This window comes from Bacillus rossius, chromosome 17 (genome assembly GCF_032445375.1).
Source record: "Bacillus rossius redtenbacheri isolate Brsri chromosome 17, Brsri_v3, whole genome shotgun sequence".
NCBI classification, from domain to species: domain Eukaryota; kingdom Metazoa; phylum Arthropoda; class Insecta; order Phasmatodea; family Bacillidae; genus Bacillus; species Bacillus rossius.
The window spans coordinates 14567402-14582603 of record NC_086344.1 but is presented as its reverse complement, the minus strand read 5'-3'; the positions used below and the strand labels follow the sequence as shown (position 1 = coordinate 14582603).

The window sequence follows — 15202 nt, the reverse complement described above, 5'->3', positions numbered from 1 at the left end:
ATTACTATAAATTAAAAAAAAATTCACAGTAACTGCTTCCTGATTATGACAACTGCAATGTCGACCGAAACGTCAGTGATATCTTCACCTTTGATGCAGCTACAACCCAGAAGCCAAGCAACTCAGATGACAGTGTTACCAATGCGCTAGTCCAACCATCTTTCGAAAACAAAATTCTGACGTTCATTTCGTAACGTAGCTATGGTTAAGAACCGGAAAGAACCAAGAATTTAAAATTGATTCCCGGTTTTTTCGGTACTTTCGGAACTCAACATCGACAGCATAAAATGTTTTTATTGCGTGCTCTCCTCTGGCGAGACGATCCTTGCTGGAGGGGTGAGGGGAGTGAGTCTGGTTGGCGACCACACACTGGAATTTAGAGCGCAAAATTTGTCAAAAAATTAGTGCTCTATTTGTGCTCTTTTGTGCCGTAGAACACAGAATTTGTTCTACATGATATTAAAATGTATAGAATATAGTAAGGTGGTTGTTAACTTGATGTCAAGTTCTATGGAATAAATTCTATCTTATGAATTAGTGCTCAATTAATGCTACTCACTGCCAAAATTTCCAAATTTGTGCTAAGGAAATATATATCTAGCCCTTGATATGTTTGTAACAAATTGACAGCTGGCGACTACACATCAGAATTCGAACTGAAACTTTGTCAAAAATTAGTGCTAGATTGTGCCGTAGAAAACATAATTTGTGCGATATTACTTAAAAAATAATAGCATATAGCAAGGTGATCGCCAACTTGACGTCAAGATGTTGATAAAGGTAGAGGGGGCTATTTTTCATAAGAAATAATTAGGAATATGATTCCTCATCAAATATAAGTCCTTGTTTGCAAAATAAAAATAAAAACTTTATTTACAGGCACATTACACACACAAGACATCATTAGTATAATACTAGATAAACTAACAATCAACATATATTCACATAACTTGATATCTTCTCATAGGCTAATGATAGGTTGGGTGTAAGAATACTGCATTTATTACGATGTAACATTGGTTTTGGGATTTTTAGTTTTCCGATTAATTTATTAATAAACCAAGTTTTGAAGGTATATGTAGTATTCTTACCTTTCACGTCCTTTCCCTTTACCCAAATCTAAAACCAAGATTTTAAATTCATGCTGTATTCCTACTACTGGAAGCAGATTTATGTCACGTCACAAGAAAATATTTTCTTTTACGGCAGTGACAAATCTGAATCTTGTATTTGACCAGCAGGACAGCATAATACAACTACTTACAAGCACGATAATCTCAGTCACTCCACTACAAACTATGCACTTTCGCTTGTTTCATTCACGCTGGCTCTTTCAAGAGGCAGGGTGGCCTACAGACAAGTAGAAAGAAACGTGGATCACGTGATCTACACAGATGTTCACAGATCAAAAGCTTTAGAACATACTGTAGCCGCATCCGAATACTAGCCTAATGGATCCCTCAGCTAAGGGATGCACTAGAAGTGCATCATACTGAACACGGCCATCTTTTCGTTGCTTCCGAATTCTCACAAAGTGATAGATCGGCATCCCTAAAGGCGTCCACTAAAATCAAGGATTCTAGGGATGCAACACTCGCATCCACTGATGCGTTCCTACATCTATTAACTTCGGAATTGTGTTTTATTTTGTTTCTATTATATATTGATTTATATATTGGCATAAGATGTTTAAAACGTTATAATATAAGCATAAGTGATAACTCAAATAGTAGGGATAAATAAAAACCCTTAATAAAAATTACTTAAAGAGGATTTAAACTTACGTATTTAATTATAAGTATTTTTAATATTTTTAGAATCATAAAATTATTTTTTATTTTGATCGCTGACATTTATAACATTTTTTTAATTGGTCTTTGTTATTTACGTTTTGCTGAATATGTATTCGTAGATATTGCGACTGAAAATGACCACGTGCACATCGGTTCGACCAACGTGCTCGGATGCTATCCATCCCTCGGAAATACGTCCTGTACATTAGGACTGCATCTGGTGTGTGCTGTGGACGTATCCCTGTGTATTCGGACACAGCTTGCGTCACCACGCAACTGAAAACTACTGACAACATTCTTCCCTTGACATTTGTATTTTAACTGTTCGCGTGTAATTTTCGCAATTCAGTCACCGAGACTTCATTTTTAATATTATAGAAACATTTTTATTTGCTTCTAGTATTCATTGTTTGGTGATCCACATCTGGTTCATCGTAGGTGATTTTCCTTCGTTTCCACAGATACACACACTGCTGACCACTCTGCCACTTGTCACAAAACATTTTTTTTTTTCATTCATACGCAGACTGCAAACTTGAAACAACTTGTTAAGGATTCTAAACACATGGGAATCAGAATTTAATGAAATTATTTGGTAACTTTATTTATTCTGTCATGATTCCCATTTTACCATATGCTGATAAATAATTTTTTTTTCACAATATTAAAGAGAATGATTTCAATGTTTTCTATAGTATTCTATGGCACGGATAAAATTTCAAAAGAAATGGGAGGCCAGTTACTGGATGGAAATTATATGTATAATGCAAAGAAACAGAACTCGAGCGAAACTGTGATCTTGTAAAAATCTTTTTACTTTTTTTCTTTTTTTTTCTTTTTCTTTTTTCGTAAATGAGTATTGAGCAGTCTTTTACATTGAGGAACAAACATTCACGGCAGTGCTGTTATTGGGGCTGACGTCTGTCTGGAGCATACAATGTGATTCACGAGGCTTGGTCCTCACATCATCTAAATATTTCATTCCATGGGGAGGGATTTTCGCATTGTCTGCCAAAAATTCATAACAGCACTTAATTTTTTTGGACAAATCACTTTAGTAATAACAGCATTAAAATTCAATTTGATGAATAATCTAAGAAAACATCAATTACCTGGATAAAGTATTTTAAGTGTGGCTACAAAAGAATAAATTACCTCTCACACGGAATTTCAGGTTGAGGGGTCCATAACCCAAAATAGTCTTACATGATACCCTCTAAGTCCCTCTTTTTCTTTAAATATCACTGCACCTGATTGAATTAAACCCATTTAAGCTGTCTTCAGTATTCGCAAAACAAAATTTAGAGAACAAACGCAACAGCAATACTAGGATTCAAACATCATCACTCATCAGATATGTTGTTGAAAAAGGACAGCCAAAAATATAGAGCGAGATGTTAAGTAGGGTGTTCTCATCAAAGTTGTTGGAAGAGTCCCTAGATGGAGCGTGTGTTAGCGAAAGTGAAGCCAAACAAACTAAACCGGATAACTTATCTTTCTAATATGATGGTCATTGTATCCACTTGTTTATTTTTTTAGGCACACAGAAACTTCACACTTTCTTTTCGTTACAAGGTAGAGTGCAAAAATGTATGCCTTTGCATTAAATTGATGTTAATATCGCCACTCTTTCGACACTCCTCTCTACAATTGTAGGTGAGATAGCAACTAGCTAGCAGCACAGTGATCAAATCTGTCGACCCAAATATAAATTGGTTCTGTGGTAGGTAGAACCAAGATTATTGCATTATACACTGGCAAGTTGAATTTAGCCTGAATGAAAATATGCGAGCAGTAAGAAATCAAGTCAATGGGGTAAAGAAAAATATGGGTAGAGTATCACTGTGAATTTTAGCGTAACGGAATTATCGAGTGTCAATTATAAACAAAGAACCTGGCGTTCTCAAAACGGCGCTGTCAGGTTTATCCCTGTCGTCATTAATTTTGCTTTATGTTCGCCTTGTGACTGCTGAAGCCCTTCGCGTCAATGGGCATCCCAGACAGATGCCGGCCCCTTAAACGCACCACCACTCACATAACATACTCTTTAAGCTGCTTCCGAATACGTACATTCTCGGAGGAACCTTCAGCATGAAGGTACCTTGAAGAGTGCATATTTAAAGGATGTCACCCGTTTTATTTTTGTAACCTTCGGAACGGTTGCCAGGATCCTCGGAGAATTGCCAGTGCAGCCCCTTGTATACATCCTCCCGGCCTTTTAGTGAAAACATGACGATAGTCTGTTGTTTAGCCAGCCACCTTCTGTCCACGCCATTTTACGTAAATTGATTAACTAGAACGAGTCTAATTTTAAAAACTGTCTCAAAACACACTAGAAGTCACAAATTAGGGTTTCCCCCCTTTTCTTTGATGACCCAGCGCTCTTAGCCGTTAGGCCCTGCCGCCCTGGGGCCCCCACGGGCGTGGATGCGGATCACGCCGCATACGCAACCAGGAAGAGCGTTAGAGCTTTTGGCTATGCAAAGGGACTGAGGCTACCCATCTCAGTTTATGCACCACCTCCGGCCCCCTACTCCACTCAGTTAACCAGCAAGTTGGATGCTCCCTTGACCTCTGAAGTCATCACTTCTGGCGCCTGCCCCAGTCTCCCGCCTCACACTGGGACCCCTCAATCACCCAGCGAACCCGCGGTCCGGTGGAGGCCTACCCAACCTCTGCCAGCTGTCCAGGCTGGTTACCGGAGCTGTCCTCGTCGCTCACAACGTCAGTACTTCAATGGGCTAGGGAACCCTGATACCTGCCCCTAAGCACTCGGGGCACCACTCCCAAGTACGAGTCCTTCCCAACAAGAATCCTGGGCCTTAATAAAACCTCAGCGGGGAACCATTCAAACATGATGGATTCTTCCCGTACTACGACCAACTTTTGGTCTCGTCGGCAGACTGTTCGCCGGTAGTTTGACCAGACCACCGCTCTTCAGAGTGCAGCCACGAGGCGTCCTCGTCACCTCGGAAAGCCCTCCGACCCGCCGTACCTCGGCCCGGCGGGTTTACAGCCGATTAAGGCCCGGATGCGACTGCACCCCTCCGGCAGCGACCGCCATCAACCCCGGCTGGAAAATGGCAATCACAGTGCCCAGGCAGGAAGCACCTGGGGGTTGCCTCAGTACCTCTACCGACTGCAAGGCTAAAGGGGAAACCTCGCCGTGCAGTTTACAGCCCGTTTTTAGGCCCGGTCGCCCGAAACCGTGACCACCATACCCAGTCGAACTCCTTTACCATGGGGCCTGATCCATTCACTATGGGGCCCTTTGGGACCGATGCACCGAGGCTCGGCCGTCGAACCCCCCGGAAAGGTTTCTATCGCATCTGCTGTTGCCCGCAGATTCAGCCCTTTCACCATTTCCGGTCTCATACATGCAATTGAGGATGCACTGTGGCAGAGTCTGACCCGGCAGCGCCCTCTTTAGTTAGAGAGGTGCTATGACCAGAGGTTGGGGAAACCCATCCCAACATAGTCACCACGATCCTCCCCCAACAGCGGTGCCAACGTGGAGGCAGAGGGTTGCCACTTGGTGTGGAGAGGCTATATAATCGCATCACACACCCTTTCCGCGGACTTGGTGGTTCATGTCTCGGATACTAGAACCGGCAACAGTTCCGACACCTCAAACGACAATCACCTTCCTGATCGGTGTGTGGAAACCTTAGAGCAGGCAGAGGAGACCTCGGGGTTGCCTGAATCTCCTCACCGACTGCAAGGCTAAAGGGGAAACCTCGCCGTGCAGTTTACAGCCCGTTTTTAGGCCCGGGTGCCTGCTCTCCAGCGCCACTGCCAGAGAAGCCAAGTCCACTCCCACTTATCCGGACCTCGCTCGTCTGGACATCCCGTTAATCCAGGATTTATTTTCTTTTTTAAGAAGAATTTATTAAATTTCGCCATCCTCAGTTAAAACTGCGATTAGAAAGAGCAGAGGAAAGAAAAGAAATTACGGTTTTTCTCATATAAAAATTGTATTATGTGCATTTAAGGGCAATTTCCATTATATCCGGACTGTGTGTTCCTTATCCAGCCCAGATCAGCGGGACAGAAGAAAATGACTGCGTAAAGGGTATTTCTTTGGTGATGCACCGAATTGGCTGAAATAATTCGGACATCCTTTTCTGTGCGAAACGTGTTTCTTTGTTGACGCACCGGGTTGGCTGAAGAATTCGGACATGCTATCACGGCTAGTTCCTCGTGGGGAGGGGCCGCGCCGGCACGTGTTCGGAAGCAGCATCGATCGCCCCGCCGGGGGGCGGCGCCGGGGGGAGGCTAGTGGTCGTAGGAGCGCAGCGCCAGGAAGTTCATGAAGTCCATCTTGTTCTGGATGGGGCTGCGGGTGGGCCGCCCCAGCTCCTTGCGGCTGCCCGAGCGCACCTTGACCTCCAGCAGCACCGGGCCGCGGGCCGCGTGCAGCCACGCCATGCCCTGCTCCAGCTCGTCCTCCGTGGTGGCCACCCTGCTCTGCAACCAGGCCCCCCTCCCGCCGCTCAACCCACACTGTAGCACAGTCGCAACATGCTGCCCCCTCACGTTCACTTACGAGTAGAGACCCGGAAAAATTCGCAGGTTCAATGACCTCCAGGATAGACTCCAATATCTTCTACACACTCGGGCAAATGCCAACTGTTCATTGGCTGCTGACTTGTGAGTCGTCTCGACTGGGTGGGCCTGTGATTCGACACTTCTATGAGCGAGGGGTCCTCTAATTGGCCCTCAGTCCTCCAGATTAACAGTGAACCGATGACAGAAGCAGCACTAAGGTATAATTATTAGAATTTTAGCATAACACGAAGTGAACCCGCAAATTTTCCGGGCGAGAGACATTCTTTGCCCCCCTCATGTTTGTAAAACGGGAGAGAGACATATGTGTTTCTCACCACATGTTAAAATACACACAAAAGACATGAATAAAGGTGGACAACACACTTGAATAAAGAAACTCACGAAGATCAAGCTTAATGTTACATCAGAACGGAATTCCGTGGATGACAGGATAGACAAACACAGCAGCAGACCGTCGAGGACGAGACAGTTGCAACAGGAACAGTAAACACGGGAAAAAAACAATAACTCCGGACACCACTTCGACAGACGTACCCAGTGATGAAACTGAACAGATGATCTGGAAAACACGGCGATGACAGAACGGACGAACACAACTGGCATTTTGTGGCAAACCAGTTGTGACGTCGCCAGTTACAGAAAAAAAAAAAAGCTAAGGCTACAGGGGTAAAGAATTAATATAAAGTTGGACACACTCCCATTATTTGATGTACAGTTTTTTAACTGTATGTTTGTGGAGTCAGGGAGTCACGGGTTCGCGCGATAACCGCCGGAAGGACGCGGATAAGGGCCGGTACCTGCAGGTAGCCGCTGGCGAGGGCGATGCGCGGCACGCTGAAGCGGTCGTGGTTCGCCGCGGCGGTGGGCTGCCCGCCCACCGAGTCGTGCGTGCCGTTGTTGATGACCACGTGCTTGAGGTTGGGCGGCTGGAGCTGGCCCACGGTGGACAGGGTGCCCATGTGCATGATCACGCTGCCGTCTCCGTCCAGGCAGAACACCTGCGCACACCCGCTCGTCAGTCCCTGCCCGGGACACCTGTACTAGTGTTCCCCATGTCTTTGAGGCACGTCCTTGCCAAGTATCAGCAACAAGGCCTGTTTACAAACAGTCCAAACCAGCGCACGGACAATTTCCTCATTCTAGTGTGAACCTGCTCTGTCTACTAATTGCGACGCTCAAATCTTACCGATTTCTAAAATGGTTATCAGAGCATAATAGATGTCGAGGCTAAAATAAATTTTTTTTTTTTTCCCCATTGTTTTTGATTATAGTTTTCCATGCATAAAATGTTGTATTACCTAAATCCTATACTTATTCATTTCTGCAATCACCCCTTCCCTTTCTCATTTTATATCATCAGTCCATGGTCGCATCCCCAGGTCACTCGTGTGATACCGTTCCTAATCAGTGGCGTTCGCCAAAAAGGTGGTAGGGAGATATATCCTTCAACCACCCCCCCCCCCCCCCCCACTAACCCCACCAACCCATTTTCTCACAGATATCAGTGAAGGCATTGTGTAATTTTGGCGGACAGCAATGTTCAAGTTCCCGCCCCTTGCATGGTAGTTCTGCCCCGAACAACTCTTGTACCGGGACCCTTGCTACGACTGTCTGGTACGATATAACGAGATGTGAAGCAAAGTATAATATTTAATCTGCCTTTGCTACGATTGCCTGGTACGATGTAACGAGATGTGAAGCAAAGTGTAATATTTAATCTGCCCTTGCTACGACTGCCCGGTCCGGTATGACGAGATGTGAAGTGTGGTCCGGTGTACGACGGTGTGAGGAGGGAAGTGGTGACCTAGCTACCTGGCGGGACGGCTTGCAGAGCGCGATGCCCAGCGCGATGCTGGCAGCGTGCCCCATGGAGCCGACGGTGAGGAAGTCACGCTCGTGGCCCTGCTCGTGCGCCACCCGGTGCTCGAACAGCTCGCGCGACACCATGCCCGTGGTGCTGACGACGGCGTCGCGGTCCGTCAGGCCGGCCAGCACCCCATGCAGGGCCTGCTCCCGCGTCATCGGGAACCTGCGGCACACACCCTGCCCCCTTTACGCAGGCTCCCGCGTCATCGGGAACCTGCGGCACACACCCTGCCCCCTTTACGCAGGCTGCCGCGTCATCGGGAACCTGCGGCACACACCCTGCCCCCTTTACGCAGGCTCCCGCGTCATCGGGAACCTGCGGCACACACCCTGCCCCCTTTACGCAGGCTGCCGCGTCATCGGGAACCTGCGGCACACACCCTGCCCCCTTTACGCAGGCTGCCGCGTAATCGGGAACCTGCGGCACACACCCTGCCCCCTTTACGCAGGCTGCCGCGTCATCGGGAACCTGCGGCACACACCCTGCCCCCTTTACGCAGGCTGCCGCGTCATCGGGAACCTGCGGCACACACCCTGCCCCCTTTACGCAGGCTCCCGCGTCATCGGGAACCTGCGGCACACACCCTGCCCCCTTTACGCAGGCTCCCGCGTCATCGGGAACCTGCGGCACACACCCTGCCCCCTTTACGCAGGCTCCCGCGTCATCGGGAACCTGCGGCACACACCCTGCCCCCTTTACGCAGGCTGCCGCGTCATCGGGAACCTGCGGCACACACCCTGCCCCCTTTACGCAGGCTGCCGCGTCATCGGGAACCTGCGGCACACACCCTGCCCCCTTTACGCAGGCTGCCGCGTCATCGGGAACCTGCGGCACACACCCTGCCCCCTTTACGCAGGCTGCCGCGTCATCGGGAACCTGCGGCACACACCCTGCCCCCTTTACGCAGGCTCCCGCGTCATCGGGAACCTGCGGCACACACCCTGCCCCCTTTACGCAGGCTCCCGCGTCATCGGGAACCTGCGGCACACACCCTGCCCCCTTTACGCAGGCTGCCGCGTCATCGGGAACCTGCGGCACACACCCTGCCCCCTTTACGCAGGCTGCCGCGTCATCGGGAACCTGCGGCACACACCCTGCCCCCTTTACGCAGGCTCCCGCGTCATCGGGAACCTGCGGCACACACCCTGCCCCCTTTACGCGCCTCCAAGTCTCGTTACAACGCACAGTTTACCATTGCAGTCAGTAGCGGATCCAGAGAGGGAGGGGGCTAAGGGGCTTAAGCCCCCTTCAAAAGCATCTGGGTCCACTATCGTTTTAGTGTATGTCTTGATAAAGCCTAGCCTCAGCTGGGTCAAGCCTCTGCCAAAACAAAATCTTTTATCCGCCACTGATTGCAGTCTCGTAACAGACCCAATGAAATCTCGTTAAAAAAAAAACCTTCAGGACTCTATAAAATACCCAGTGTAATCTCTATAAAATGCCCAGCGTAATCTTGGTAAATTGCCAAGTGAAATCTTGTTATAATGCCCATTGCAATCTCGTAAAAGACCTAATGAAATATTTTTTTAAATTATTTTGGACTCTATAAATACCCGGTGGAATCTCGTTAAAATGCTACGTGATATTTTGTATAAATGCAGAGTAGACTTTCGGAAAATGGTAAAGTGAAATCTCGTTAAAATGCCCAATGGAATATTGGAAAATTTTAAGTGAATTTTGGTTAAAATGCAAAGTGAAATCTTGTTAAATCTCCGTGGAAATTCGTTTAAATGCCCAGTGTAATCTCGTTAAAATTTCAAGTGAAATATTGTTAATATGCCCTGCGTTATCATGTTAAAATGTCCGATGGTATCTCGTCATCATGTAAAGTAAAATCTCGATAAATACCCAGTAGAACTCTTACAACTTAAACCATGCTATGCGAGACATGTGATGGATGCTACCTGTCGAGTGGACCCATAACTACTAGCAAAAAACCACTCGGGCGGGAGTTTCAAATCCAAAGTGTCAGGTTCATAAATTAACTACTTGATGACTAACTGCTTAGTAAAAGATATAAACTGTTAATGTTGTAAACTTAATGCTGTATTTTTTTTAATGAAAAAAAGCATGATCTATATAAATTAGTAGAAGTTGCAAAAAATTTTCTGACACATGTGGCTAGCAAAATAAAGTGAAACTTTTCCTGTCTTGCCGACTTTTCAAAATCAGCGTAGCTATGTTGGTAATACATCATGGAAGCTACTATCTGGCAGGAAGCCTACATTTCACAGACGAGAGAGCCACATCCGACGTTCCCCGAAGTTCATGCTCGCTTTGTTTTTTCCGTACCACAACAGGTGTATTTATTTGGGTGAAAAAAAAAATTTGTGGGCATTTATTCTCCAAATGCGCGGGTTTAACTTATATATGTCATTATTAAAATTAGCAAGAAGTAATTTAAAGAATTATTCAGTAGGTTAGCTACATTATAAATACTTTAAAACATTGTGGATGGTTGGTTATATTAGGTAAGTATAGCTACATTAAAAATACTGTAAAATCATTTTATGGTTGCTTAGCAAATAGAGCTGGGCCGATCACCTATTTTGCCGATCATGCCGATGCCGATCATCTGCTGCCGATCTTGCCGATCTTCTGAGCCGATTAGAGCCTTTCAAGTACCTCTGATTACACGTTGCATTTGACGGATCACTATAAACGGTGAAATATTCCCAGACAAAACTACTTTTCATTGACATGATTACTTAAAAATCACGACATAATAAATTTCACGGACTAGCGATTATACAGGTAAGCCCGGAAGGTCTTGTCAAGCTTCTCAGACACCAGCGTGCAGCTGGGTTAAGGCCAAGGTCATGTGACGTAACATCTCCCGAGGCTTACTGCGCCTTGGCAGCAGATGGATAAAAATAGTAAACTCCCCATTATTCGTGTTCATTGGGACCCGCCGATGCCCGGATAATTGAAATTCTGTAAAAATAAATAAATAAATAAACCCGGATAATCGGTTAACAGTAAGGGCCGCCTACGAATTGTTGTCTCGGCTTAAAAAAATACGGCACTGCCTAGCCATTAGTTCACGGTCATTTACAACAGCCGAAGAGAGAAAGATAAGATCGTGCTGACCTTGTACACATAAATTTTGGGTAGCTCCCCACCCCCCTCCTCCCCTTCGACCAGCCGAATGCCAGCCAGACACGTCACTCGCAAGGCACCTGCCGTGCGTTGGCGGGCGGAAAGTAACTCAGCAGCACGTCAAACAACATTCAAACAAACGGGAGACGGGAAGCAGAAGTCAGGACATCCCCCTCAAGTTTAAAGAGTGACAAATGTGACAGCTGAAAAGGGGGGGGGGGGGGGGGGCGACACAAAGGGTCGGTACAAACAGCGTTGCAGAGTTTGGCGGCCCACGCGATGGCTTGCAGTGTTTGCCGGCCGCCGGCCAGCGTGACGTTAATTTTAAGCGCTGACAATTTTAGCTTCTCTTTTTTTTCTGCACTTTTAAATCGTCCCGGATTATCCGATTCCCGTATTAGCGCGTCACAGATTAACGAGGTTCTACTGTGGGAAACAAAACTCTTCATCAACCAGGTTTTTATACAAAAAAAAAGTTAAGCTCTATTTCCCGCTAAACAGTATAAGAATATTAATTTCGCTAAACAAAACTTTCAATGGGCCATATTTAGCGAGAAAAAACTAAATAGATGAATTCCCGAAGAGTAGTTGTTTACTAACCACGAGACTACTAGCGCCATTAATCCTACGAATTCCGTCGCGTGACGCGCGTCACTCTAATCTCTGGCGTCATATAACCAACCTAAACAACATTCGCCACTCGCCATTCCGGTAATATTAACCGTAAATGGTAAACAAACACATAGTTTTCGGTTCGTAAATGATAAATAACTTTACAAATAGTATAATGGAAAATTATTTTACCGAAAGTACCGTAAATATACGTGGAAATTGATACTTAGGTATGTAACTGTTCAATGTTTATAAAACTTACGGTATTTGTTTACTTTATTGGTATATTTTTTTTTTCGTGTGTGGTTAGTTTTAAATTATTAAATCCTAATATTTTTCGATGAGTACCTAATCAAATTTTCTTCCCGGAAAGTACTGTAAACAAACATGGAAAGTTGTTAGGTATAGGTAATTATTCAATGTTATAAGTTTGCAGTAGGAGACCAATGATCGGCTCAAATAATCGGCTACGTTTTGCCGATCATTATGATCGGCAAAATTAACAAAATCGGCCGATAATTACGATCGGGGATCGGCATCGGCCCAGCTCTATTAGCAAATAACTTTTTAATATGAAGCTATCCAGCGCTAGGAAACCGTTTACGTGATTTCACAGTATCTTAGATGTAGATATCCGATACCAAATCAACCGTCCACAATGTTTTAAAGTATTTATAATGTAGCTAACCTATCCTAATCGACCATTAGTTATCATGAGTTACAATGAACAAAAAAAAAAACCGAAGATGCACGATCGGGCGTTTGGCTCTCTCGTCCGTGAAAAGGAGGTTTCCCTAGCTATGTTGATAATACATGATGGGCGGGTGGGCCCGGAACTACTTCGGTCCCCGGCGACCGGAGCACGTACTGCGGCGGTGTCTTGGGCAGCTTGTACGGCAGGAAGGTCTGCCGCTTGACCAGCAGGGCGTAGGGGCAGCTGTGGCGGTCCATGTACATCTTGGCCTTGTCGAGCGTCACCTTGGCGCCGTCGATGAAGTCGGGCAGCGTCGAGAAGGGGATCCCCAGCGAATCTGCGGGTCGCACAACGGTATTTACCAATCAACAGGGGTGTAGCCGGGGAGGGGTTTCAGGGGTTCAAACCACCCCCCATCCCTTAGCACCAAATCTTTAATTAATTTCTTATTCATCACTCAAACAAATTTCATATTAAAATGAAAAAAAATTTTACCATTACAATGTTTAAATTTAAGAACAGAAAAACTGCTAAAATAGCACTATTTTACACCTTAAAATCAAAATTTTCCCGGGGGAGGACACCCCGAACCCCCCGCTTTAATACGGGGGGGGGGGGGGGGGGGCATGCTTCTTAACACCCCGCATACACAAATCCTGGCTACGCCACTGCCAATCAACATTACATACTTCACTCATGTTTGGCATTACAAGAATATATTTCACCGGTCTTGAAACTCTTTTTTAACTCTACACGAGAAAATTTAATTTTTTTCTATCGCGTGTCGTGCATGCTGGATCTTGGGGCAAACGAAGAAGACAAAATGGCGTGGTGGTAGTAGTGACCTGCGTGTTTGCTGCCACGGAATCTCATCTTCGTATAATCTTTATCTGTAGTACATCATGCATAAAAAAATAAGGTACTGGCTTTCATAAAATAATTGAAACCAGGGGTGTGTATGTCAGTATTTTATTCACGATGTACCAGAAATAATAATTTTACGACAACTGCCACAATTGAGCCATTAATTCCAAACTGTTCATCGTTCATACTAAAGCTAAGATCCAAAAAATCTTGAAATTAAAAACTTATCACATTGACAAAAAAACCTCATACGACTAATTTAATTTTTTTTAAATTATAAATTTTATTTAATAAGGAAAAAGATGCAGTTTTATAAACTGTTGGTTTAAAGCACCATTAGTCGATGCAGTGAGCATTGCAGAAGTGTTTCGTCACTTTTCTGCTGTAATGTTTTTATTTACTTAAGACTATTTTTTGTGTTCATGGGGGAGGTGATGTAGGGTTCCACGAGTTTGTATGGTTCTGTGCGCAACGTCCTTTGAATTTTTATTTTATTTTTATTTTTTTTTTGCAATGGGAAAGATTGATTTATGATTTTTGTTTAAACATACACAATGTCAATAGTTACATGGATAGAAATTACAAAAAAAAAAAAGTTTAACTTTCCACATATTTGTGAATATTTTTATCAGAAACTGTTGAAAATAAGGTTTCACATTTTTTTACAAGTGCGGCAACTAACACTCAGACTTTGGCAACTTAACATTATTATCAAATTAACAAAGAAATAGCTATTGATGCATGATAAGTTTGTTTGGTGCTTCACGAATCTGTGTTTTGTTTCGCGCACTGCGCCGAAATAAACTCAGCAGTGAAAGTTTTAAATTTACGTGGGGCACACGTCGAAAAAGCGACGCCTTATCACGAGCACAGTTGCACGACTGTAGCAAGGTTTGGCGCCCACAGTTTTCGACATTGGCGGGAGTAACTATGACTCTGCGGTGCACTCCCGTAATCCAGCTTCTGGAGGCCGATTGAGGTCGTAGTTAGCAAGTAGCGGCCTCTGCGTGGTTCTCGCCACTAGTAATCTTAGTAGGGAGTAATCCCGAACAGATGAAGCTAACAGCTACCTCCGCGATGGTATCCGGGGCTGGCCGCCCCGGATGTGTACCTCAGGCTGGCTCAGTTTGGTTTAAAACAGCCTCGGATGGCGAGCTCGCCTCATAGCGGCAGCTCTCAAAACGACGCGCCCACCGGTGCCGTCGTGCCAGCATCAGAGGAGGGTGTAGGACCATCTAGTCATGACCAAGGAAGACAGTCTCTTTCCCGCGTCTCGCCGTTTTCGCTGTCCTCCGAGCGGGGCGGCTTCCCGTGCGACGTGACGCGACTCGCACCGGGGAACAGGACGCAGGTCGGGACTTGCTCGGGACGGAGGAGGGGGGAGGCCGCCACTCACTCAGCATCCCGGGCGTGACCTGCCCCTGCAGCATGTGCTGCGGCTCGTCGCGCTTGCCCGGTTCGCCCCGCCAGCCAATCAGCAGCAGCATGGGCACGGAGTAAACCTCGGGCGCCGCCAGCGACAGCAGCGGGTTCACGGTGTTGCCGAGCCCCGAGTTCTGCCGGGAGAAGGCATCGCGCACGCACCCACACGCGCGGGGTTAGGCCCGTCGCTTTCGCTTCCCCGTTGCCCGACTACCACTCAACCAAAATACTACAATTATTGTACGTTAAATAAGATTTTAATTTTCCAACTCCAGCAGGAAA

At 45.8% G+C, this 15202-nt stretch overlaps 1 protein-coding gene across 1 annotated transcript in view; it reads right to left on the bottom strand.

Annotated features, from left to right (window-relative positions):
• Nucleotides 1-846: 846 nt before the first annotated feature.
• Nucleotides 847-15202, bottom strand: part of LOC134540720 (phosphonopyruvate decarboxylase-like) — a 30019-nt gene continuing 15663 nt past the window's right edge. The window contains exons 5-9 of the mRNA XM_063383614.1: nucleotides 14895-15054; nucleotides 12809-12971; nucleotides 8175-8391; nucleotides 7160-7360; nucleotides 847-6260 (exon numbers count right to left, since the gene is read on the bottom strand). Coding sequence (XP_063239684.1) covers nucleotides 6069-6260; nucleotides 7160-7360; nucleotides 8175-8391; nucleotides 12809-12971; nucleotides 14895-15054 — 933 coding nt within the window. The 3' untranslated portion in view covers nucleotides 847-6068. The remainder of the gene's footprint in view (nucleotides 6261-7159; nucleotides 7361-8174; nucleotides 8392-12808; nucleotides 12972-14894; nucleotides 15055-15202) is intronic.